Here is a 19,830-nt window from a genome sequence, read left to right as displayed (position 1 = left end):
AGGTTTGGAGCGCGGCGCGATCCTGAAGCGCCAGCATCATCGGCATCGCCGCAAGCAGCTTCGAGAGCGAGGAGATTTGGGCCGGGGGCTAGAGCCGCGGCGGCGGCGGCGGCGGCGGCGGCAGGGCCTGGAAGATCCAGGGCGTGGGAGAGGAGGGCAGGCCCGGCGCTGGAGGCGTCGCAGCAGGGGGCACTGGAGGGCGCGCCATTCGGGCAGTGGAGCCACCGCGGGCCGATCAAGACGACGTGCAAGAATCTGGGCCGGGTCATCTACCTCGCCAACATCCCGCTGCGATTGCAGCTCCCGCCCCGCCCCAACGATCTCAAGGAGCTGTGCTTCCGGACGTATCCCAGGGCCGGCAAGGTGAGCGTTAGAAATCTCTTCTTTGAGACTCATCGATCGATCTCTCTCTCTCTCGTCCAATGCAGCTAGAGATCAAGAGGGTCCTCCAGCTCGTCTATGGCCTAGACGTGGAGAAGGTCCACACGATGAACATGGACGCCAAGAAGAAATTCAATCCCCGGAAGAAGTACTTCTATCGCACCGCCTCGTACAAGAAGTGCTACGTCTATCTCAAGCGCCCAATCTCCCTCTCCAAGGATCTCTTTCCGCTCAATCTCTTCTACGGCGACCCCGAGCAGCAGGAGGGCGGCGAGGATAGATCTGGCGCCGCCAAGGACGAGAGCTCCGCCGCTTCTTCTTCTTCCACCGCCACCGCCGCCTAGATCGAGGACTCAAAGGGGCCAACGTTCTTCTCTCTCTCTCATCCAGTAGGGTTTATTTGTGGGCGAGCCCTTTTTTAGGGTTCCTGGGATACGAATTTGGATGGAGCTGGGCATTAATATCGTCCCGATCGATCTGTCGCTTGCTGCTGGGCGGGCGGCGAGGCGAATCGAGTGATGGATCGGGTTTGATGGTGCCGCCTAGCCGATCCATGCAGCAACAGGAGCAGCCGCAGCAGAATTCTTTTCCTCCTCCTCTCTCGTCCTCGCCCAGCGCCAGCACGAATGGGCGGAGCAGCGGCAGCGGCAGTGGCAGCAAGCGCTCCCCTTCTTCCTCCTCAAGAACGCTCATGCAGCGCCTCTCTTGCCTCGTCCTCTCGATTCTCCTCCGGCAGCACAAGCTCTTGCTGATTGCGCCCATTATCTACATCTCGGGAATGCTGCTCTACATGAGCACCATGACGCTGGATTTGCCGCGGGTGAGGAAGCCGGATCCTCCCGGCTCCAGGTACCGGAGCCCCGAGGTGTTCGCGAATTTGTGGCCGGCAATGCGGGCTTCCAACAACACCGGGGTATGATCGATGAGATTTGCTTTTGTGTGGTGTGACTAAGAAAAATCTCCTCTCCCTTTGTTTCTTTTTTTTTTTTTTGGTTCTTCGCGAATTCTTCCAGATTAAGGCTGTGTGGCAGTTTCCAAAGGAGGGAGAGGGCTGGGTTCCTTGTTTGGATCGTCATTCTTCGAATAGCACTGGTGAGTGACAACCATCTTTCTCGATCTCGATTAGAGAAAAAACACGAAGAAGAGCTAACTATCTTGGATTTTGTTCGTGCATGTGTGTCCAGATTTACCTCCATCGAATGGATTCGTGATGATAGAGGCAAACGGGGGCTTGAACCAGCAGAGATCTTCCGTAAGTCTGTGGATTTTTTGGTTTTTTTTTTCTTCTTCGAAGAATGCCGTGGGTGATTGAGATTCTTTTCGTGGCTCTTTTTCCTTGGTGATAGATATGCAACGCTGTTGCTGTAGCAGCACTTTTGAACGCGACCCTTGTTGTCCCGGAGTTTCATTTTAATAGTGTTTGGCAGGATAGGAGGTGCGTGCCTTTTGTTTTCCTTTCTTCACTCTCATGTGTGTGATTGTTAATTGCAGCACTTTCGGGGAGATATATGATGAGCAGCATTTTATTAATGCGCTCCAGAGGGACGTGAGAGTTGTCAGCCGGCTCCCCGATGATCTCATGGACAGCGTAGGCAACCTCAGTAATATTTTCAACTTTAGGATCAAGGCTCTATCTCCACCCAGCTTTTATCTCGACAAAGTCCTCCCCAAGCTCCTTGAAACCGGGTAAGCTCTTTTTTTCTACCTTTTGACTGTCATCTAATTCAAACAGTATTGCTGGCAACAGAGTCATCAGAATAGCTCCCTTTGCAAACCGTTTAGCGTATGATCACATTCCTTTACCTCTGCAGCGGCTTAGATGCTTCACTAACTACGAGGCTCTGAGATTCGCAAAGCCGATTTCCGACATTGGCCAGCTGCTAGTTCAGCGTATGGTAGAGCGCAGCTCTGGGAACGGTGGGAAGTATGTCGCTGTGCATTTGCGGTTCGAAGAGGTAACGTGTTTTTTACGTTCGCCATCTCTGAGCAGATGTCAACAAACGACGGTGTCGTTTTGTTTTTCTTTTTCGTCATTCCTTTACAGGACATGGTGGCGTTTTCGTGTTGTATTTACGATGGAGGCGAAGAGGAAAAGCTGGAGATGGATGCTGCACGCGAGAAGGGCTGGAAAGGCAAGTTCAACAGGAAGGGCCGTATAATCAGTCCAGGTGGTAACAGGATGGATGGGAAGTGTCCCCTCACTCCACTGGAGGTACCGTCGCTTTGCTCTCGTGATTTCTTTGGCGCGTCTAAAGCCACTTGCAGGTCGGAATGATGCTCAGGGGAATGGGATTCAAGAACTCTACGCCCATATTTCTGGCTGCGGGGAAGATCTACAAGGAGGAGAGAACCATGCTTCCGCTGAAGCAGATGTTTCCGAGCCTTCAAACTAAAGAAACGTTACTGACAGATGAGGAGCTTGCACCATTCAAGGCAAGCTCTACATTTTGATATTGAACGAGGCCCTGACCATATGACTTGTTCTTTGGTTTTCCTCAGATGCACTCCTCGAGATTAGCCGCACTGGACTATACAGTTTGTCTGCACAGCGAGGCTTTTGTCACGACACAAGGTGGCAATTTCCCACATTTTTTGATCGGCCATAGGCGATTTCTCAACAAGGGCTACGCGAAAACGATACGTCCGGACAAGCGAAAGCTGGTGCAACTCTTGGACAGACCCAGCATCAGGTAAGCACGTCTTCCTCCCTTCTTTTCCTTTCTCTGTTCTCTAAGTTTCACTCGACTGCAGCTGGGAATCGTTCTCAAAGCATTTGCAAGCAATGCAAAGACACAACGACGTCAAGGGCCACGAGATGCGCAAGTCGAGCGCTTCGATCTACACGTACCCGGCCCCGGACTGTATGTGCCTGGAGAATCCTCCCCCTCCGCCAAAGCCTCGCGTCAAGCACTCGGGCAGCACAGCCAACGAGTCGGCCACCCTCGTTGGCATGTGAGTTTCTTAAAGTGATTTTGTTTCTCTCTTTAAGGTTTGTCTTCGATTCTTTTGAGCACCACGAGGTGCGGATACCACGGCGCTGTAATTTTAATCTCCCTGGAGGGATGATCTGATTAAAAGAAAATATGTATAGCTAAAATCTAGGGGATCCAGTGGATATTCTTATTATAACTATTATCATAACTATAACAGGTTTTTAGTTATTTGAAAGGACTTGTACGAACGATCTTAAACCTTTCGCGAGTGTACGATTACATCGCCACCGTCCGTGTGTTGCATGGTCATCCAGGCCGTCGGATGATCGTCCCTGTGTTGCTCTTTGAGGCGTCCTGCGGCTGATCAAGGGCACTGGCCGTGAGTGGATCATCGTCGCTGGGCGAGCCGAGAGACATCGTCATGGCCGAGCTGGGCGAGCCGAGTGACATCGAAATGGCCGAGCGGACTTTGCTGGCTTCCCCGACGGCGCGCCTGCAGTTTGCTACATATTGGAGCGAGGGCTCTATTGTGCTGCGATCCCATGAACAGGTCGACGATTTTGTGGAGGCTCCCCCACATGATGCATCCAAATCTAGGCGTGGTTCCACGAAGCTAGATTCTTGATTTCCTCTTATCTTTCTCTGCCAATGTCTGCGCAGTGCGGAACATAGAACTGGGAACATTTATGCCCATGTTTCTACCAGCTCTATGGGCAGATCGTAACAGGGAGCTGATGTTCATTCGATTTGTCAACGCAACTTGCCATGGTGGCGTCTGGCATAATACTGTCTCTCGCTACCTCTCCTCCCTTGCGCTGCGAGGCATCCCCGACCAAGGCGTCCAGCTCATGGATGTGCCACCCTGCCCATGGCCGGATTCTGACTTTTTTTTTATGCCAATGGAATCTTACAGGAATTCTCGACGACAACTTTGGCACAGAAGCTTGAAAGGCGTGATGCCATGGCCACCCACATCATGGTAAGTCGATGCTTTCTTTGATTGGAAACTAAACTTGCAAAGTGTGGAAGCATCGTGAACGGGCAAAAGCTTTTCGACAGGATGCTGTGCCGTGATCTCATGATGTGGATGGTTTCTCTTGCCGCAAGTTCGAGGTCGGGGCCTCCACAACAACTCTCCTCTTCCCATGCATACCTTGCTAGAAATTTCCCAGGGATCTGGAACACAGCAAGCATTGGTAGCATCGGGATTACAGCAAGAACTGGTAATGCTTGCTGTTATCCCTGGGAAAACTGTAGCAAGGTATGCTACAAATCCAGGGATCTTGTGGTATCCTTGAATGACAGTCTCACCAAACACAATTCTAGCACTATTTCCGTTGATCAAATCAAAGTATTGGGAATCACAAGCCGGTCTACCAGTGAATCTACAAGCCCGTCCAAATCGAATGGAACCGCTTCAACTCGAGCACGAATAGCTAAGTCGTGTGCCTTGAACAAGTTCTAACACTCATTTTTCTCTCCAGCAGATGGGCAGGCCATATTCTACCTGGCTCTGCTTGCAGAGGTTAAAGGACCTTGCATATTTCTCCTTCTACATTCCTCAGTTTTGGTCTGACAACGATGCCAGGCACCTTAACCGGCTCTACTCCTTCCTCCACCAAGAATTCCCTATGAAAGAGCGTCCGTATTTCATCCCACCTTACTCGGTTAAAGGGGTGATGGTCTTGCCTGTAGACAGGCCTGGTTCCTCTTGTGAACCGCCTTCCTACCCGTGGGATAAGCTCGGGTTGCAGTACGAGGACTTTCTCGAGCTCGTCTGCGAGCCTAAGGGGCGAACCTCACAACTGAAGGATCTCCGCCTCCAACGGCTTGTGAGCTTTGGGTATCAGATCTACGAGGCAGGGCATGCACGAGACAATGGCGCAGTGCGGCATGGAGACAATGAGGATGATGATCATCAAAGCCCTCTGGCAGATATGGAAACTGGCCCGAGCAGCAGCAAATCTGGAAGCTGGCGAGAGCAGTGCTGATACCGGAGGCTTGGATAGAAATTTTGACAATCACTAAATTTGAAGTGTGGCTGCTCAGCAAACTGTCAAAATTCCTATCTAAGCGGACATCATGATCATTCTTGCAGGGACTCGTAGTCAGAGTACTGGATCTTTGCCACGTAGAGTTGAAACTCGATGAGGAACAATACAAGACTGCAGTGTTTATCTCCCTGGCAATGAAACGATGGTTTATAATATGCTTTTGCCTGTGACTTGCCTTGCAGCTTTGCTTGTCCATCATTTCCCTCGCAGTACTAAGGAAGCCATGTATGGGCCAACTTTGCTATGACTTCTCGGCCATGGACGAGTTCCTCAACCAAGAAGCCACCCAACTCGCGTTGCGGAGCGAGGAGCTTCGGTTGTAGAAGTGCGCAAGCGCACAATCCGTTTGCTTGAGTCGTTCATCGGAAAAGGCTTCCTCTGCAAATAGTCAGATTTTTTGGCAGCCAAATAGATGCCTAAAAACCCAATATTATTTGCGCCTGCAGTATGCTTGTTTTTAAAATGAAGGAAACACACTTGCATGGAATGGTAGCAATCTTTGTGGATGGCGAGATGGCAGCCTCGATCTCTCTATGTAGCGAATATTAAGGGATCGAGTTTAATATCCTAAAGGCATATTTTACAAACATCTTTTTTGCTCTAGTTCTTTAGATGATAGAATAAAGTTTTTATTTTTTAAGGTCCAGCTAGAAATGATCTCGCGACATTTTAAATCATTAGTTTCTAAAATGTAACACTTGTTTCTAAAAAGAATTTGTTTTAGGGCTGATGGGCGCTGGAGCTCTTTGCCCTTTTTGTGAGATCGCGCTGGGGAAATGCGCAGGCCGGACCAGCAGTATTCTCTTCCAGGTTCTCTATTCAGCTCTACTTCCTTGAGCTGGACTCATGGCCATCACCACTGCAGGATGACGAGTTGCTAGCATTTGAGGACCGGAGCCCATCAGGATCCAAGTAGCATAGACAAAGTTTTGGAATGAAAATTTTCATTGCTCGCTGCAGGCATTACCTTGTGGTTCCAGTCGAGCACATCAAGAACATCAACAGCCTCAGGGGTGACGAGCATGCTCTACTCGGTAATAAAACCTTCCGCGTTTCCTTAGATTTTGAGAGAGAGAGAGAGAGAGATAATTCTTTCTCTTGCCAGTCGAGCGGATGCTCAAACTTGGAGAATCGTTGCTGCGGAAGGACGCTCCTGGGGCCGAGAGCTACAAGTGATCATATCTATGACCTTCTTGCTGTGTTTCATGCTTCCTCACTCACATTTTCTCGAGTTTACGTGCTTACAGGTTTGGATTCCATCGGCCTCCATATAACAGCGTGAGCCACCTCCATCTACATTGTATTGCCATGCCTTTCAAATCCTGGTAAGCTCCCTCCTCTGTTCTCTTCGATCAAGCCTCACCTCTACGATTTTCTCGAATTCTCAGGTGGGGGGCCGTCAAGTATAAATCGCTGGGTTGCCTCGGCGGATGGATCACTGCCGAGGAAGTGCTGCGATCTTTGAGTTCCTCCACCAAATCCTCATGATCTTTCGACCATGATCTTTCGAAAAGGAAAAAAAAAATACATTCTTTTTACACCCATCATGAAATCATCCCAACTTTGCAGAGAACAATCGAATAAAATCTCTCTCATATAAGACTGTATGAATGTATGTATAGTTCCTTTGTCGTATGTATAGTTCCTTTCTTAAGAAAAAGGCCTTCTTTGTCTCTCGAGCGAGCGTAACTTCAAGCCTCTTGAGCAGCATCAGCGACACGAGGAGGGGGAGCCACTGGAAGAGCCCTGTACTTGTAGCAAGTCGCGCAGGCAATGTGGATGGCGAGGTTCCCCAGGCTGAGCACCGCGAGCATCCAGTAGAAGTTGTCAATCCTCCCCCTGTTGATGTTGTTGGAGATCCAGCCATGGCCGCTCCCCCCCGTCACCCTGTTGATGGTGGCCACCAGAAAGGAGCTCGCGAAGAAGCCCACCGAGATGGTGCTCATGAACATCCCGGTGGCCATGCTGCGCATCTCCTCGGGTGACTGGCTGTAGAAGAACTCGAGCTGGCCGATGTAAGTGAACACCTCGCTCACTCCAACCAGCGCGTACTGGGGGACCAGCCAGAAGATGCTCATCGGTACTGTGGCCTTTGGTCGATCGAGCAGCCCGTGCTCCCTCGCCAATGCCAGCCGCTTCCTCTCCACCATCGCCGCGATCACCATCGCCAGGCACGAGAAGATCATCCCGCCACCGATGCGCTGCAGCATGGTGATCTGGTTCCGCCGCAGGAGCTTCACGGCCGGGAGGAAGACTTGGTCGTAGAGAGGGGTGGCGATGATCACGCTCAGCTGGACGAACACTCCCAGCGATGCCGGAGGGAACTTGAAGTGCTTGCCGAGGTTCCTGTGCATGGTAGCACCCTGCTCCACCGCCAGCGTCGTCATCTGCGCGAAGACCGTGTACACGAGCACGGAGGTGGCGCATATCGGCAGGATCCGGATCAGCATCTTCACTTGCTCCACCTTGGTGACGCTACACAGCCTCCAGGGGCTCTGCTTCTCGCTGCTACTTCCGGTCTCCACGATTGCGGCCTTGTCCAAAAAGCTGGCAAGGAAAGATTTTGTAAAGCACGTTCTTTGTTCTAGAAAATCTCGTACCTCAAGCCACTGGTTCTAGTGAATCTGGCACTCTGCTGCCCCGGATCCTCGTATAAATCTTTCTCGTCTCCTGGAATGCCGTGTCGCTTGCGAAATGCGGCTACCAGGACGTGCGCAATGGAGACGATGGACGTCCCGTTGGGAGCTCTGTAGCGATAGAGTGGCGTCCCGGCGAGGAAGACGCATATCGCCATGAACATGGAGCCTGCGCTGCTGCCATATCCCCAGCTCCTCCCGACGTTGTCCTGGATGTAAATGAGCACCGTCACCGCCAGGAGAGTTCCGATGGATATCGCCACGAAGAACCAGTTGAAGAAATGCCCCATGCTGCGCCTCTCCTTGGCATCCGAGTCGTCGAACTGGTCGGCTCCAAAGGCGGACACGCATGCCTTGATGCCTCCCGTCCCAAGAGCGGTCATATACAAGGCCATGTAGAGCACCGCCAGTTCCATGCCTCGAGCTGGCTGGCAAGTTTTGTAGTCCTCGGCATTGCACTTGGAAGGCCTTAGCGACGGAATGCCGGCGGAGAGTGTGAGAAGCAGCATTCCCTGCTCGAGAAAAACTGGAAAAGTCAGCCTCTTTCTGTGGCATTTGAAGCGTGTGGAAAACATACCATGAACTGTACGAAGGAGAAGCTCACGATTGTCCAGAACCGGCCAAGGCAAGTGTCGGCCACGAATCCTCCGATCAGGCAGCACACGTAGGACGTGCCGAGGAAGTTGGTCACGATGTTTGGAGCTTGCGATGGTGAGAGATGCAACTCGGTGACCAAATAGGTGATGAGGTTGAGACCGATTCCGAGAGTGGCAAGCCTCTCGCAGAGCTCGGTTCCTGCAAGGGATCAGCAACAGTGTCCCTCTCATCAATCTCTGTAGCGTGAGAGTAAAGTTGCAAAAACACTCACGCACCTAGTATGAGGATCACCGACTTCCAGCCACCGGTTTGGCATTTCACAGCCGGCCTCCTCTTGTAGTCCATGGATCCATTTTGTAGGATTTCCTGCGACTCCGAGGATTTCTTCATTTCCTTTGCAGAGGAAAACCAGTTTAGACTAGATGGATGGAGCCAACGCGATGCAGCCAGCATAACCAAAGCAATTGCAAACTCACCAAGTTTTGGCTGCCAAGGATCTCACAGCGATCTTGTAGCTACATGCACAGACAACACCAACAAGCGACTTAAATACTGGAAGCTTGAGAGAAATCCAATGATCAAGTACCTGCATGAAGTGCGCGACACGCCCGGCAGATGTCTGAGCCTTGAATCATTCCGAACTTGGAGCCAGTTGGACTCCACATCCGATATGTGCAAGGAAAGATGAAAGCGGCATGTGAGAACTAGAAGCGCTTGCTTGCTTGCTTGGAAGAGTCACTCCAAAACCTGAAACAAATAAAGGTGCATCGGTACTGCCACGAAACGAAACTATAAAAAATACGAACAAAGAAGACATGAAAAAGGAAGAGAGAAACTACCATGGGAATATGTGGCCACCAATTCGTTGTGAACAGGAACACTAAACTCCGATTCCATTCGGCCACAGGGATCTGTCTCACAAAATTATTGCAGGTGGCCCAGGCATTACTGCTTACTTGGTCGTGTGAATTATTTTCCTCCCAGTCCCCCAGCCGAGAGAATGCTTCTTCTCATTTTTTCTCCTTTCCTTGTATGGAACGAAGATGGTTGCAAGACGGAAGTAAGCAGTCAAAGCTTGCAGGGCATGATTGGCTCTCTGTCGTCTTGAACATGGCTCGCTCGCTCGGCTCTCATCCAAAAGTTTTTGCGAGAAACAATCGAGCAAAGCGGCTGCCAAGCTTTCCGGGGACCTGTTTAGCGAATAAAACAAAGCACGTGTTATCAGGCGGAGCGATAATGCTTTGCTTACTGCGTGAGTTTGTGCTCCCTGTCCCATCGCACCACTGTTGTGTGTGTTGTGTGGGTGAGTGAGCTCCTCCTGTTCCAGAAATACTAAAGCATTTCTCTCGCTTGCCACCATTGCAAGATTCAGAGCAAGCACAAGCTTTCGAGCGCTATCTCAGTCCGACAAGGCTAAAAGAAAAGTGTTATGCGTAGACATTTACTCACCACTTTACAAAAGAGAAAGGAGGCAAGCAATATAGAGGCGAGCCCTCAGACAAACTTACTGAGATAGCCGTGTGCATCGGTAAAACTGGCGTCCGGGTATAGTTCATGCGCCACCACGTCATTCGGCCCCAGCTCGAAACCAAAAGTATCGCCTCTGATGTAAGCAGAGTACATGAGCGACAGTATGACGGCTTGGAAGCCTCCGGAGGATTCTGTGGAACAAGTGGGCTGAGTGTGAGCGTGGGCTGTCACAACATTCGAAGGCAAGGAAAACATGACCTCGTATGGATTCCAGCATTTCAACCTGCGACATCACCTCCTTTCTCAGTTGCCGCTTGGTTTCTCTCTCCAGGATCGCGACAGTCTCGTTCTGCGACAAGGCATTCGCAGGTGGTCTCATGTGTAGCGTCTTGTTTAATGCTCTTGGATCGGCAGCAGCCTTGACAGTGAAGGCTCCGATATCTTCCTCGGTAACAAAACTAGCTGCGTGCACACATAGCATCAGACAAGCCAGGAAGAAGAAAAGAAAAAAAAAGGAGAGAAGATGTATATACCTTTAATGTTTCCATCACCATATATGACGAACCTTTCGGGAGGAGAGAGTCGTCCATTCTCCTCTCGCATGTTGAAATGGAACTTTGCAAAAGCATTCGTGATAACGTACGTGAATGGGATTCCAGCGGCCTCTATGGCACGGCGAACGCGAATTTTTGGGTCGCTCAGCACCTCCTGGGCCGGCTTTAGACAAACCACCTTATCGACATCCTGGCCAAACTCCGATGGAACGAATCTCTAGTAGCACATAGCAAAAGAAAACAAAGAAAAAAACTCGCGTTAGCCTAAGTTACGAAGAAGAAAGAAGTACCTATGAGATGGGGGAGAGATCTTCTCTTTCTTTCGAGACCTTGACAGTTTTCTTCTCCTTCATGGCCTCGACGAGATTTAGCTGCTCTAGAATTTGAGGTATCCCGACGGCCGATATTACGATGTCCACATCTTCCAGGGCCAGCATCAAGCTCTCACGATCGTCAAGGGATCCCTGGATGGAGCAAGGGACAGGGAATCGATAGCCAGCCCGAAATCTATGATCCGACACTCACATTCTTGATGCTAATCCCTGCGGCGTGCAAGGATTCGATGGCCTTGTCCCTCCTTGGATTTGGCGCGGCCGCCGAATTGGCGCGCAGGAGCGCCGATGTCGAAAATCCGGCCGCGGCGCTGGCTAGGGCGATGTAGCGGCCAATGTAGCCCGTGGCCCCGATGACGAGCACGCTCTTGGAGACCCCGTCCATAGCTGGAATGGAACAAAACAAATTTTGTTTTATTTAAATATCATTATTAAAAACGAAATATTCAACTTACTTATTATAAATGAAACTTAATATACAACATTGTTATGGCTCTAGCGAAATACAACTACAAGGTGATTTTGTTAGTATTTCTAATTGATATAATATCTATGTGTGAATGTAATAATGCAACCATTAATGCCTATGGTACCACAATACATGTTATAAATAGAGTAGGTTCTCCACTAGAAGTACATTGCCAATCCAAGGATGATGATATCCAAAAGTATGTTATCCAGGATAGAGCAATGTATCCCCCTTTTACATTCAATGATAGATGGTTTGGCACAACTGAATTTTGGTGCAATTTAAAGATTGTAAGTGATGGGAAATCCAAAGTTATAACAGCATATAAACAAGGAAATCCTGAATATGGAGGTAAAGCTGGTGTTGAATGGCATGTTTTTGGATATGCAATATTTCAAACCCATACATCTCAAGGATGGTCTATACCTGTTAGAGCTTATGAATGGTAATTGTTTTAATATTATACTTTGATTAGCCATGATAATTTAATTGATATATATTTATACTAGCAAGAATCTAGCCTGGACTGAAATAAGTCTTTGAAGATGCTTTACTAGGATAAAAAAAATTATAGCTAGTAGCCATGTTGTAATATGGAATAAATTAGTGTATATTATATGCTACTAAGATCTATCATGGGCTGTTAAAGAATTTATTTCATCTATAAATTCTATAAGAGTGATAGTAATTATAATAATTTATTGCACATTGAATGCAGAAATGCTTGGTTTACTTAATAGTAGTGTCATTCTTATTTAATATTTTTGAATAATTCAATTGATCGATAATTATAAATATGTTTATAATTTATAAATCAAGATTAATCTTATTGCACCACTAGAATAAATAAAAATATACTAGGAAGTGTTTAGGAAAGGTATAAATTATTATAAATACAAGATTAATCTAAATAAATAGTTAGATGGTAGAATATTTAAAATAGCCAAGTATATTCTAGATATCTATAGGATTTTTTTAAGAAAACCAAGAAAATTATAAGAGAAATTGTTGTTTTAATTTTTTCTTCACAAATGAAACAAAGTATTAATACGTTTTTTATTCTTTAGAAAAAAAATTAAATAAGTATCAGAATAAATATAATTATTCACAGTGGTTAAAATTATTATATATTACCATTTTTTAAGAGTATTGCCACAATTTGATTATCTTACAACATGCAGTTTTAAATTAAATATTTGCCAAAGAAGGTATTTGAGTCCTCTAAGCCGCTTGAGAGTGAATGTATTTACATCACCAATTTCAAAGTTGTTATAAGTCAAAATTTATCAATAGATGTTGTGTTTCAAACTGATAAAATTCATGCTTAATTTAATATTAATTTATAATTACATTATTATAATATTTATACTTATATTAATATTAGTATTATATTAATTTCCTATGCTTTGGATTTGTAATCAAGTTCAGGGCTCCGCTCTCAGTGCTGGCAAGAATTTTCAATTTACATCCAGGAGAAATGTAGCTGCCCAGCGAGCCCCAGCTCCTCGATGCGTTACAACAAGCTCGGCAACTCAGAGCTCATTGTCAGCAAAGTCACACTGGGAAATGTAAGCTGCACTTGTTTTTTTGCTTGGATTTTGATTGATCAAGGCTTTCTTGTAGATGACCTGGGGGGTCCAAAACAGCGAGGCAGATGCTCACGAGCAGCTAAGCTATGCCTTCAAGAATGGGATCAACATACTCGACACTGCCGAGATGGTATAGAGTGAAATGCAATGCTTTGGTATTATCTTGGGAAGTATCTTACATGGTTTGTCTGATAGTATCCTGTTCCTTTGTCCAAAGAGACAAGGGCGGACAGATCGCTACGTTGGCAAAAAACCAATCACGCAAGGTAAGCTCTAGATTTCTTAATGCTTTTGTTTGCCTAGTTTATCTTTTTCTCCTTTGTCTTTTTACTTTTGCTGCGTGTTGGTTTCTGCAGGTAATAATCGCGACTAAAGTTTCAGGCTATTCCGATCGATCATCTTACCTCCGCGAGAGTTCTTGGCGAGTTTTTCTATGATATATGGAAGTGGCAAGAGAGCGTGTCGTTCGAGGAGCAACTGGAAGCTCTCAACTCGGTCATTCAAGAGGGAAAGGTTCTCGCTTGTTGATTCATCTTTCTCACGATACTCCAGGTTCGCTACATTGGTGTCTCAAACGAAACATCGTTTGGTGTCATGGGATTCACCGATGCTGCAGAGAAGCTCGGCCTTCCCAAGATCGTGAGCATCCAAAACAGCTATAGCTTGCTTGTTTGCTGCCGCTTCGAAGGAACAAACTATTAATCTGGTGAACTTCGTCTGCCAACTTTTCCTGTGAACAGTCTACTTAAGCCATCACAAAGTACTGCAACGTCGGACTACTGGTGTACTCTCCACTGGCTGGCGGTGCATTGAGTGGAAAGTCTGCCAATCCTGACAGCCCTGCTGCGAAGTGAGGACGATTGAACATGTTTCCTGGATACAGGGAACGATATCATACATCTCTTGCACAGGTCCGTCATGACAAGCTTCCTGAAAGAGAAAAGGTGGATCAACCTAAGGTCTGGTGTTAAGTATTTCAAACCCGTACATCTTGTTTTATATATATATGAATATGAAAGGTTCATGACATTGAAATTTTTTTTGCTACGCATTGCATGTAGCAATGTTTGGTTTACTCAATATTAGTGTTATTCCTATTTATTAATCCAATTGATCAAATAAAAGTTTACTATAACACAAGATTAATCTTATTACATATCAACCATTAGATGGCAGAATAAAAAAGAATATATTAAAAAGTGTTTAAGAAAATTTATAAACATGTTTATAAATTATAATTACAAGATTAATCTAAATAAATAAGAACTGTTAGATGGTAGAATATCCTTGAATATTCAAGCATAATCTAGGTATATTCATTACCATACAGATTTGCTTCAGCAAACCAAAAATAGATATTAGTATTGTATTTAAATTTAAAATAAAATTTATTTATAAATTACACCTAAAATATTATAGAACATTGCTTATAATTACACTCAAAGGGATTTTATAGTAATAATGAAAATTTTAATATGAATATACATTATAAAGTAGTATATATATATATATAAAATCTTTTACTAAAATCAACCTTTTACTAAATCGAATAATTCTCCCAAATAAAAATGAATCCATGCAAGGTTTAAAGCTTAGGGCTTGCCATGGCTACCGTGGCTCCTCCTCCTCCATTGCAAGCTCTCAATGCTGGCAGGAATTTTCGATTTACATCCAGGAGGAATGTAGCCGCCCGTGCGAGCGCCTCGATGCGCTACAACAAGCTCGGCGACTCGGAGCTCGTCGTCAGCGAAGTCACGCTGGGAACTGTAAGTTGCACTGTTTTTTTTTGCTTGGATTTTGAGAGTGTCAATCCATCGCGCTGCTTGCGGCTTGCTTGTAGATGACCTGGGGGGTCCAAAACAGCGAGGCCGACGCTCACGAGCAACTAAGCTATGCCTTCGAGAATGGAATCAACATACTCGACACTGCCGAGATGGTATAGAATGCTTTGGTATTATCTTGGGAAGTATCTTACATGGCTTGTCTGACAGTATCCTGTTCCTCCGGCGAAAGAGACACAAGGGCGGACAGATCGCTACATTGGCTCCTGGCTGAAAAACCAATCGCGCGACAAGGTAAGCTCTAGATTTCTTGATGCTTTTGTTTGCCTAGTTTATATTTTTCTCCTTTTTCTTTTTACTTTTGCAAACTATCTTGTTGGCATGCGTGTTGGTTTCTCCAGGTAATAATCGCGACTAAAGTTTCAGGCTATTCCGATCGATCATCTTACCTCCGTGAGAGTGGAAAGACTGTGAGAGTCGACGCAGCAAACGTGAAAGAAAGTGTGGAGAAGAGCTTGCTGCGCCTCGGGACGGACCACATTGATCTTCTACAGATACACTGGTATGGTTCCTCTATCTTTTTGTTTGCTTCTTCTCCTATATAGTTTGATTCAGGCCTGATCGATACGTGCCCCTCTTTGGCGAGTTTTTCTACGATGTATCGAGGTGGCGAGAGAGCGTGTCGTTCGAGGAGCAACTGGAAGCTCTCAACTCGGTCATTCAGGAGGGAAAGGTTCTCGCTTGAAAGCTTGTTTTGATTCATCGTTCTCACGATACGCCAGGTTCGCTACATTGGCGTCTCAAATGAAACATCGTTCGGCGTCATGAGATTCACTGATGCTGCGGAGAAGCTCGGCCTTCCCAAGATCGTGAGCATCCAAAACAGCTACAGCTTGCTCGTTCGCTGCCGCTTGGAAGGTACAAACTCGCATCCAATCAATCTCGTGGACTTCGTCTGGCAACTCTTCCTGTGAACAGTCGACTTAACGGAGGTGTGTAGCCATCACAACTGCAACGTTGGATTGCTGGCGTACTCTCCACTGGCTGGCGGTGCGTTGAGTGGAAAGTACGCCAATCCTGACAGCCCCGCTGCGAAGCGAGGACGATTGAACGCATTCCCTGGATACATGGGACGATATAAGACATCTCTTGCACAGGTCGGTCATGACAAGCTTCCATCATACTTACGCGATGTGTGTGCCGTTTTTGTTCGCCAGGAAGCCGTAAACAAATACGTGAGCCTCGGCGAGCAGCACGGCTTAACTCCAGTCCAGCTTGCTCTCGGATTTGTGCGCGATCGTCCCTTTGTGACCAGCAGCATCATTGGTGCCACGACGATGGACCAGCTCAAAGAGAACATCGATGCCTTCCAAGTTCCGAGGCCCCTTCCGGAGGAAGTTACCGCAGGAGTAGAGGAGATTTTCAAGCGCTACAAAGATATAAGCATATGAGCGTCGGGTTTTCTTCTTTAAAGAAGGCTTACCATTCAGTTTCCCAGGCTGCTTATTTGAGCTAGCATCGACGTGACGAAGTCCATAGTTGGCCGGTGCTCGCGCTGCTCGCTGCTACAGAGAATGCCGAGCCGGAAGAGTTCTCTTGCCACCGGGAACTCGAGAGGCTCTTCCTGAGACAACAGTGTTGGATCCAGCAAGATTTCCAGATTTGGAAAGCTGGAACGAGCCCAGTCGTGAAGGGTGCTCCCGTCTTTAAACATGCTATTCGTGGGTCGCTTGCCCGTGAGCATTTCCAGAAGGATGATTCCATAGCTGTAGACATCGGTCTTCGCGCAAAGCTTGTTCGAGACCGCTAACTCTGGAAACTCGAAGCATCGAAAAAGTTTAAAAAGAAGCTGTAAAGCGTACCTGGTGGCATGTAGCCAAGGGAGCCTCTCAACTCCGACTTGGAATCCTCGTAGGCATTAACAGCTTGCAAGAGTCTGGCCGCTCCAAAGTCTCCGACGTGCGCTTCCATCTCGTCATCCAGGAAAATGTTGCTCGGCTTCAAGTCTCCGTGAACGATTGCTTCGCCGGCATTGAGTTCGTGGTGGAGGTATCGAACAGCGTAAGCCACTCCGAGAGCAACCTTCAGCCTTTGTTTCATGGTGAAAACCTTAACCTTCTCGGAAACGTCATGGAGATGTGAGTCGAGTGTTCCATTCGGCATGAGATCAAACACAAGTGCCTTACAGTCGTCCTCCCAGCAGACCCCGAGAAAACGGACCAAATTCCTGTGCTTAATTCTGCTCAAGGCTTCAATTTCCGTTGCCGAGTTCCAATCATCCTTGCGAGGCCTGAAAACTTTGATGGCCACACACTTTCCATCCCGGGCTAGCCTGCCTTTGTAAACAGTGCTCGAAGCGCCTGTTCCGATTATGTTTTTGGCGTCGAAGCCTTGGGTGGCGGTCCAGAGCTCGCTTTTTCTCATGCTTGACGAGATCGAGCAAAGTTTCTGCTCGCCAGCTGCTTCTGGAGTTCTGACTTTCCATTTGTAGTAGTAGAGGAACGCAAACCCAACCAGAAGTACGACGCAGCCAATGGCCACGCCTATCAAACCAAGTATCAACCCGCGATGCCAACCAATTACCATCTTTCTCTGCACAAGCCCGCTTTCTAGAACTTGGGAGCAGGGCAGGTTGAGGTACTTGTTTCCGATATATGAATCGCAGCCGAAAGTAGAAAACTGGCCTTTGGAGGGAACTGTTCCTGAGAGATTGTTGTAAGAAACGTTGAAGTATCCCAGCTTAGTAAGATTGACGAGAGTCTCCGGAATTGAGTCAGATAGTGTGTTCCTTGTCAAGTCTAGGCCCTCAAGCACTGAAAGTCTTCCAAAACTAGCCGGGATCTTTCCACTGAACCTGTTTCCCGAGAGTGTCAGGTACATGAGCCGCTGCATGTTACCAAAAGAGTCCGGAAGCTCTCCCTCTAAAAAGTTGCTGGAGAGATCGAGAAAACTTATCTGGTATGGCATGCTATCATAACGACGAAGCTGTCCTTTCAGATTGATAAGTACGTCGTTTACCATTGGCAAGCCAAGTAGCGGCAATGGCAACCTTGGAAGGGGAATGATTCCCAAGCCCGTCATATCTATGTCACGAGAGAGTTGTCCAGAGAACCTGTTGTGTGAAAGATCTATTCCAGAGAGGAAAGCCGAAAAGCTCCCAATCCAGTTTGGAATTGATCCATCGAAGGCGTTCGACCTGAGTAGAAGAAGGTTGAGATACCGCAGCCTGTTTATACCCGTCGATTCCAGCTTCCCTGTAAAACTGTTTTCGCTCAGTTCTAGAACAGTTAACACTGTCAAGTTTCCTAAACTCTCTGGGAGTTCCCCGCCTAGCCTGTTACCCCGAAGCATTACCGTACGCAAGCCAACCAAGTTGCCGAGTTCCCATGGAATAGTCCCTCGAAAAGAATTGCCATTGAGATTTAGCACACTTAATCCGCTGCAGTTGCTTATGTAGCCTGGTATGCTGCCACCGATGTCATTGTGTGACAAGTCTAAAACTCCAAGATTGCACTGCTCGTTAAAACGCAAGTCTTCCAGAGTTCCTGTTAGCCAGTTGTTGGATAGTTCCATGGATGTCAAACCGGTCATGTTGTGGCCTAGTGCTGGTAGAGAGCCTGTGAACTGATTCATAGAAAGATCTATTCTCTCCAAAGTGGATAAGCTCAGCAAACCTGGAGGCAAGCGTCCATAGAGCTGGTTGGCGTGCAAGTCCAACTCTGTTATGCTCTGGAAACAATTGGGAGTTAACGAGAAGTCCGAGTTGAGATAGTTACGTGAAAGCCTGAGAACACTTAGCCTTGTGAGGTTGCATATAGTTGGCTGGAGCGGCCCATAAAACTCGTTTGTTGAAAGATCAAGTTCCTGTATCCTGGAGCTGCTGGCGAAACGAGGAAGAACGCCGCTAAGTGAGTTATTGGCTGCTGAGAGTACTCTCAAGCTCGATAAGTTTGCTATGACATCCGGCAATGTACCTGTGAGGTTGTTACTTGATAGATCCAAAACCTCGATCTTATTGCCTTGAAGTGGTGGAATAGGACCTTCCAAGTTATTGGCATACAGGACTAGGCTCTTGAGAAGTTTAAGCTGGACGAGAGAGGCTGGGATTTTCCCACTCAGGGTGTTTTGGAAGAGAAGAAGCTCAGTAAGATTTTTCAAGGATCCTAGACACGGAGGGATGGGACCAAAGAGGGAGTTTTGACTCATATCCAGTTCTGTCAAGCGTTCTAGCTCACATAACTCCGATGGAATCTCAAGCATCAAGCCACACTTAGTCAGTTGAATGGTGGTAAGATGCAAAAGCCTGGAGACACAAGCTATGGATCCTCGAAACAAATAACTCTCTATAATATGGAGCTGTTCGAGATGGAAGAGACTGCAAACCGTGTCCATGGGGATCGAGGCATTGACACTGTAAAACTGAAGAAACACCAAGCTAGGAAGATCACGGGGACCACAACTTGGAAGAAAGGACTCCGACGAAAACGAGTAGAGATCTAGATGCTCGAGGCTAGCAATCCCGCAAGAGCAAGAGGGGAGGGAATTCTCACCACCAACGACGGACAAGCTTACCAGCCATGGAAAATCACAAACTTGCCTGGGGATGATTCTCGCATCCTTCGCATACAACTCCAAGGATTTAACATGCCCCGACCGATCGCAGGAATAGAACACACCGATGCGTGATTGCATCAGGGCCGCGAGAGCATTCTCCTCGCCGGCGTCCAAATCGCACAGGTGGATCGTCAAGGAGTGGCAGCTGCGCAGAATGGCTATCACAAGGAGAAGGGCCGCCCCCATTAGACGCAAGATCTTCCCTATCGATCCCTATCGACCATCGCCATGGACCTAACGAGAGCCGAGGGGAGTCTTCGTGGCCATCGTCCACCGCATCGCTACAAGGCGAGAAAGTGCTTACCCTAAATTCCAGCATATTCTTAGAGACATTGGCGCGAAACTTTGAATTCTACTTGAGCCCTAAACCCAGAATATGCCGACGTCATTGGCGCGCTTAAATGTGTCACGGTGGGATGA

At 47.4% G+C, this 19,830-nt stretch overlaps 6 protein-coding genes and 1 pseudogene across 7 annotated transcripts; 4 read left to right on the top strand and 3 right to left on the bottom strand.

Annotated features, from left to right (window-relative positions):
* The first annotated feature begins 248 nt into the window (after positions 1 to 248).
* LOC9644038 (O-fucosyltransferase 9) lies at positions 249 to 3,522 on the top strand. Its single transcript, XM_024689272.1, has 11 exons — positions 249 to 363; positions 429 to 1,294; positions 1,395 to 1,473; positions 1,566 to 1,633; positions 1,728 to 1,816; positions 1,873 to 2,067; positions 2,129 to 2,336; positions 2,426 to 2,593; positions 2,647 to 2,814; positions 2,881 to 3,071; positions 3,133 to 3,522. Exons 2-11 carry the CDS (start codon positions 914 to 916, stop codon positions 3,335 to 3,337), a joined length of 1,752 nt encoding a protein of 583 aa, XP_024545040.1. The 5' UTR covers positions 249 to 363; positions 429 to 913; the 3' UTR covers positions 3,338 to 3,522.
* A 2,559-nt stretch (positions 3,523 to 6,081) lies between these two features.
* Positions 6,082 to 6,893, top strand: LOC9645072 (bifunctional adenosine 5'-phosphosulfate phosphorylase/adenylylsulfatase HINT4). The gene is made up of 6 exons (XM_002984277.2): positions 6,082 to 6,178; positions 6,234 to 6,280; positions 6,329 to 6,402; positions 6,474 to 6,540; positions 6,616 to 6,693; positions 6,757 to 6,893. The coding sequence occupies exons 1-6, from the start codon at positions 6,098 to 6,100 to the stop codon at positions 6,854 to 6,856; spliced, it is 447 nt and encodes a 148-aa protein (XP_002984323.1). The 5' UTR covers positions 6,082 to 6,097; the 3' UTR covers positions 6,857 to 6,893.
* Positions 6,894 to 6,946: 53 nt separating this feature from the next.
* On the bottom strand, positions 6,947 to 9,964 carry LOC9645071 (protein NRT1/ PTR FAMILY 6.2). Of its 2 annotated transcripts, none has more exons than XM_024689270.1 (9): positions 9,851 to 9,964; positions 9,558 to 9,791; positions 9,441 to 9,512; positions 9,188 to 9,374; positions 9,078 to 9,116; positions 8,877 to 8,994; positions 8,582 to 8,799; positions 7,969 to 8,516; positions 6,947 to 7,915 (listed from the first exon to the last, which is right to left on the bottom strand). In XM_024689270.1, exons 4-9 carry the CDS (start codon positions 9,191 to 9,193, stop codon positions 7,060 to 7,062), a joined length of 1,785 nt encoding a protein of 594 aa, XP_024545038.1. In that variant the 5' UTR covers positions 9,194 to 9,374; positions 9,441 to 9,512; positions 9,558 to 9,791; positions 9,851 to 9,964; the 3' UTR covers positions 6,947 to 7,059. The 2 variants fall into 2 exon arrangements, with proteins under 2 accessions (XP_024545038.1, XP_024545039.1); XM_024689271.1 differs by having other exon boundaries at positions 9,188 to 9,348.
* Positions 9,965 to 10,015: 51 nt separating this feature from the next.
* Positions 10,016 to 11,347, bottom strand: LOC9644037 (isoflavone reductase homolog IRL1). The gene is made up of 5 exons (XM_024689274.1): positions 11,151 to 11,347; positions 10,955 to 11,089; positions 10,605 to 10,842; positions 10,330 to 10,533; positions 10,016 to 10,262 (listed from the first exon to the last, which is right to left on the bottom strand). Exons 1-5 carry the CDS (start codon positions 11,340 to 11,342, stop codon positions 10,096 to 10,098), a joined length of 936 nt encoding a protein of 311 aa, XP_024545042.1. The 5' UTR covers positions 11,343 to 11,347; the 3' UTR covers positions 10,016 to 10,095.
* Positions 11,348 to 12,934: 1,587 nt separating this feature from the next.
* On the top strand, positions 12,935 to 13,986 carry LOC9644036 (annotated as a pseudogene).
* A 621-nt stretch (positions 13,987 to 14,607) lies between these two features.
* LOC9645070 (protein tas) lies at positions 14,608 to 16,288 on the top strand. The gene is made up of 8 exons (XM_002984275.2): positions 14,608 to 14,781; positions 14,856 to 14,951; positions 15,007 to 15,090; positions 15,198 to 15,358; positions 15,412 to 15,529; positions 15,579 to 15,714; positions 15,775 to 15,953; positions 16,014 to 16,288. Exons 1-8 carry the CDS (start codon positions 14,620 to 14,622, stop codon positions 16,245 to 16,247), a joined length of 1,170 nt encoding a protein of 389 aa, XP_002984321.2. The 5' UTR covers positions 14,608 to 14,619; the 3' UTR covers positions 16,248 to 16,288.
* LOC9644035 (LRR receptor-like serine/threonine-protein kinase GSO1) lies at positions 16,250 to 19,596 on the bottom strand. The gene is made up of 2 exons (XM_024689326.1): positions 16,659 to 19,596; positions 16,250 to 16,608 (listed from the first exon to the last, which is right to left on the bottom strand). The coding sequence occupies exons 1-2, from the start codon at positions 19,594 to 19,596 to the stop codon at positions 16,283 to 16,285; spliced, it is 3,264 nt and encodes a 1,087-aa protein (XP_024545094.1). The 3' UTR covers positions 16,250 to 16,282.
* Between the last annotated feature and the right edge of the window lie 234 nt (positions 19,597 to 19,830).

This window comes from Selaginella moellendorffii, unplaced genomic scaffold (assembly GCF_000143415.4).
Source record: "Selaginella moellendorffii unplaced genomic scaffold, v1.0 SELMOscaffold_61, whole genome shotgun sequence".
Taxonomy (NCBI): domain Eukaryota; kingdom Viridiplantae; phylum Streptophyta; class Lycopodiopsida; order Selaginellales; family Selaginellaceae; genus Selaginella; species Selaginella moellendorffii.
Note: the sequence above shows the minus strand (reverse complement) of the source record. Positions and strands in the feature narration are given on the sequence as shown.

Bases quoted from the DNA above. Each gene is read 5' to 3' on its own strand.
- LOC9644037 (XM_024689274.1), bottom strand. From the start codon at position 11,342: ATGGACGGGGTCTCCAAGAGCGTGCTCGTCATCGGGGCCACGGGCTAC. The intron at 10,843-10,954 runs GTCTCGAAAGAA...ATGTGCTACTAG, and splicing joins AGGAGAAGAAAACTGTCAAG to AGATTCGTTCCATCGGAGTT. The intron at 10,263-10,329 runs GTCATGTTTTCC...CTTGTTCCACAG, and splicing joins AATGCTGGAATCCATACGAG to AATCCTCCGGAGGCTTCCAA.
- LOC9645072 (XM_002984277.2), top strand. From the start codon at position 6,098: ATGGGCGCTGGAGCTCTTTGCCCTTTTTGTGAGATCGCGCTGGGGAAA. The intron at 6,281-6,328 runs GTAGCATAGACA...TGCTCGCTGCAG, and splicing joins CGGAGCCCATCAGGATCCAA to GCATTACCTTGTGGTTCCAG. The intron at 6,403-6,473 runs GTAATAAAACCT...TTCTCTTGCCAG, and splicing joins TGACGAGCATGCTCTACTCG to TCGAGCGGATGCTCAAACTT.
- LOC9645071 (XM_024689270.1), bottom strand. The intron at 8,800-8,876 runs GTGCGTGAGTGT...GATCCCTTGCAG, and splicing joins GTCGGTGATCCTCATACTAG to GAACCGAGCTCTGCGAGAGG. The intron at 8,517-8,581 runs GTATGTTTTCCA...TTTCTCGAGCAG, and splicing joins TCTCCTTCGTACAGTTCATG to GGAATGCTGCTTCTCACACT.
- LOC9644035 (XM_024689326.1), bottom strand. From the start codon at position 19,596: ATGGGGGCGGCCCTTCTCCTTGTGATAGCCATTCTGCGCAGCTGCCAC. The intron at 16,609-16,658 runs GTACGCTTTACA...TCGAGTTTCCAG, and splicing joins CCTTGGCTACATGCCACCAG to AGTTAGCGGTCTCGAACAAG.
- LOC9644038 (XM_024689272.1), top strand. From the start codon at position 914: ATGGTGCCGCCTAGCCGATCCATGCAGCAACAGGAGCAGCCGCAGCAG. The intron at 1,474-1,565 runs GTGAGTGACAAC...ATGTGTGTCCAG, and splicing joins TCATTCTTCGAATAGCACTG to ATTTACCTCCATCGAATGGA. The intron at 2,068-2,128 runs GTAAGCTCTTTT...TGCTGGCAACAG, and splicing joins CCCAAGCTCCTTGAAACCGG to AGTCATCAGAATAGCTCCCT.
- LOC9645070 (XM_002984275.2), top strand. From the start codon at position 14,620: ATGGCTACCGTGGCTCCTCCTCCTCCATTGCAAGCTCTCAATGCTGGC. The intron at 14,782-14,855 runs GTAAGTTGCACT...GCTTGCTTGTAG, and splicing joins GCGAAGTCACGCTGGGAACT to ATGACCTGGGGGGTCCAAAA. The intron at 15,359-15,411 runs GTATGGTTCCTC...AGTTTGATTCAG, and splicing joins GATCTTCTACAGATACACTG to GCCTGATCGATACGTGCCCC.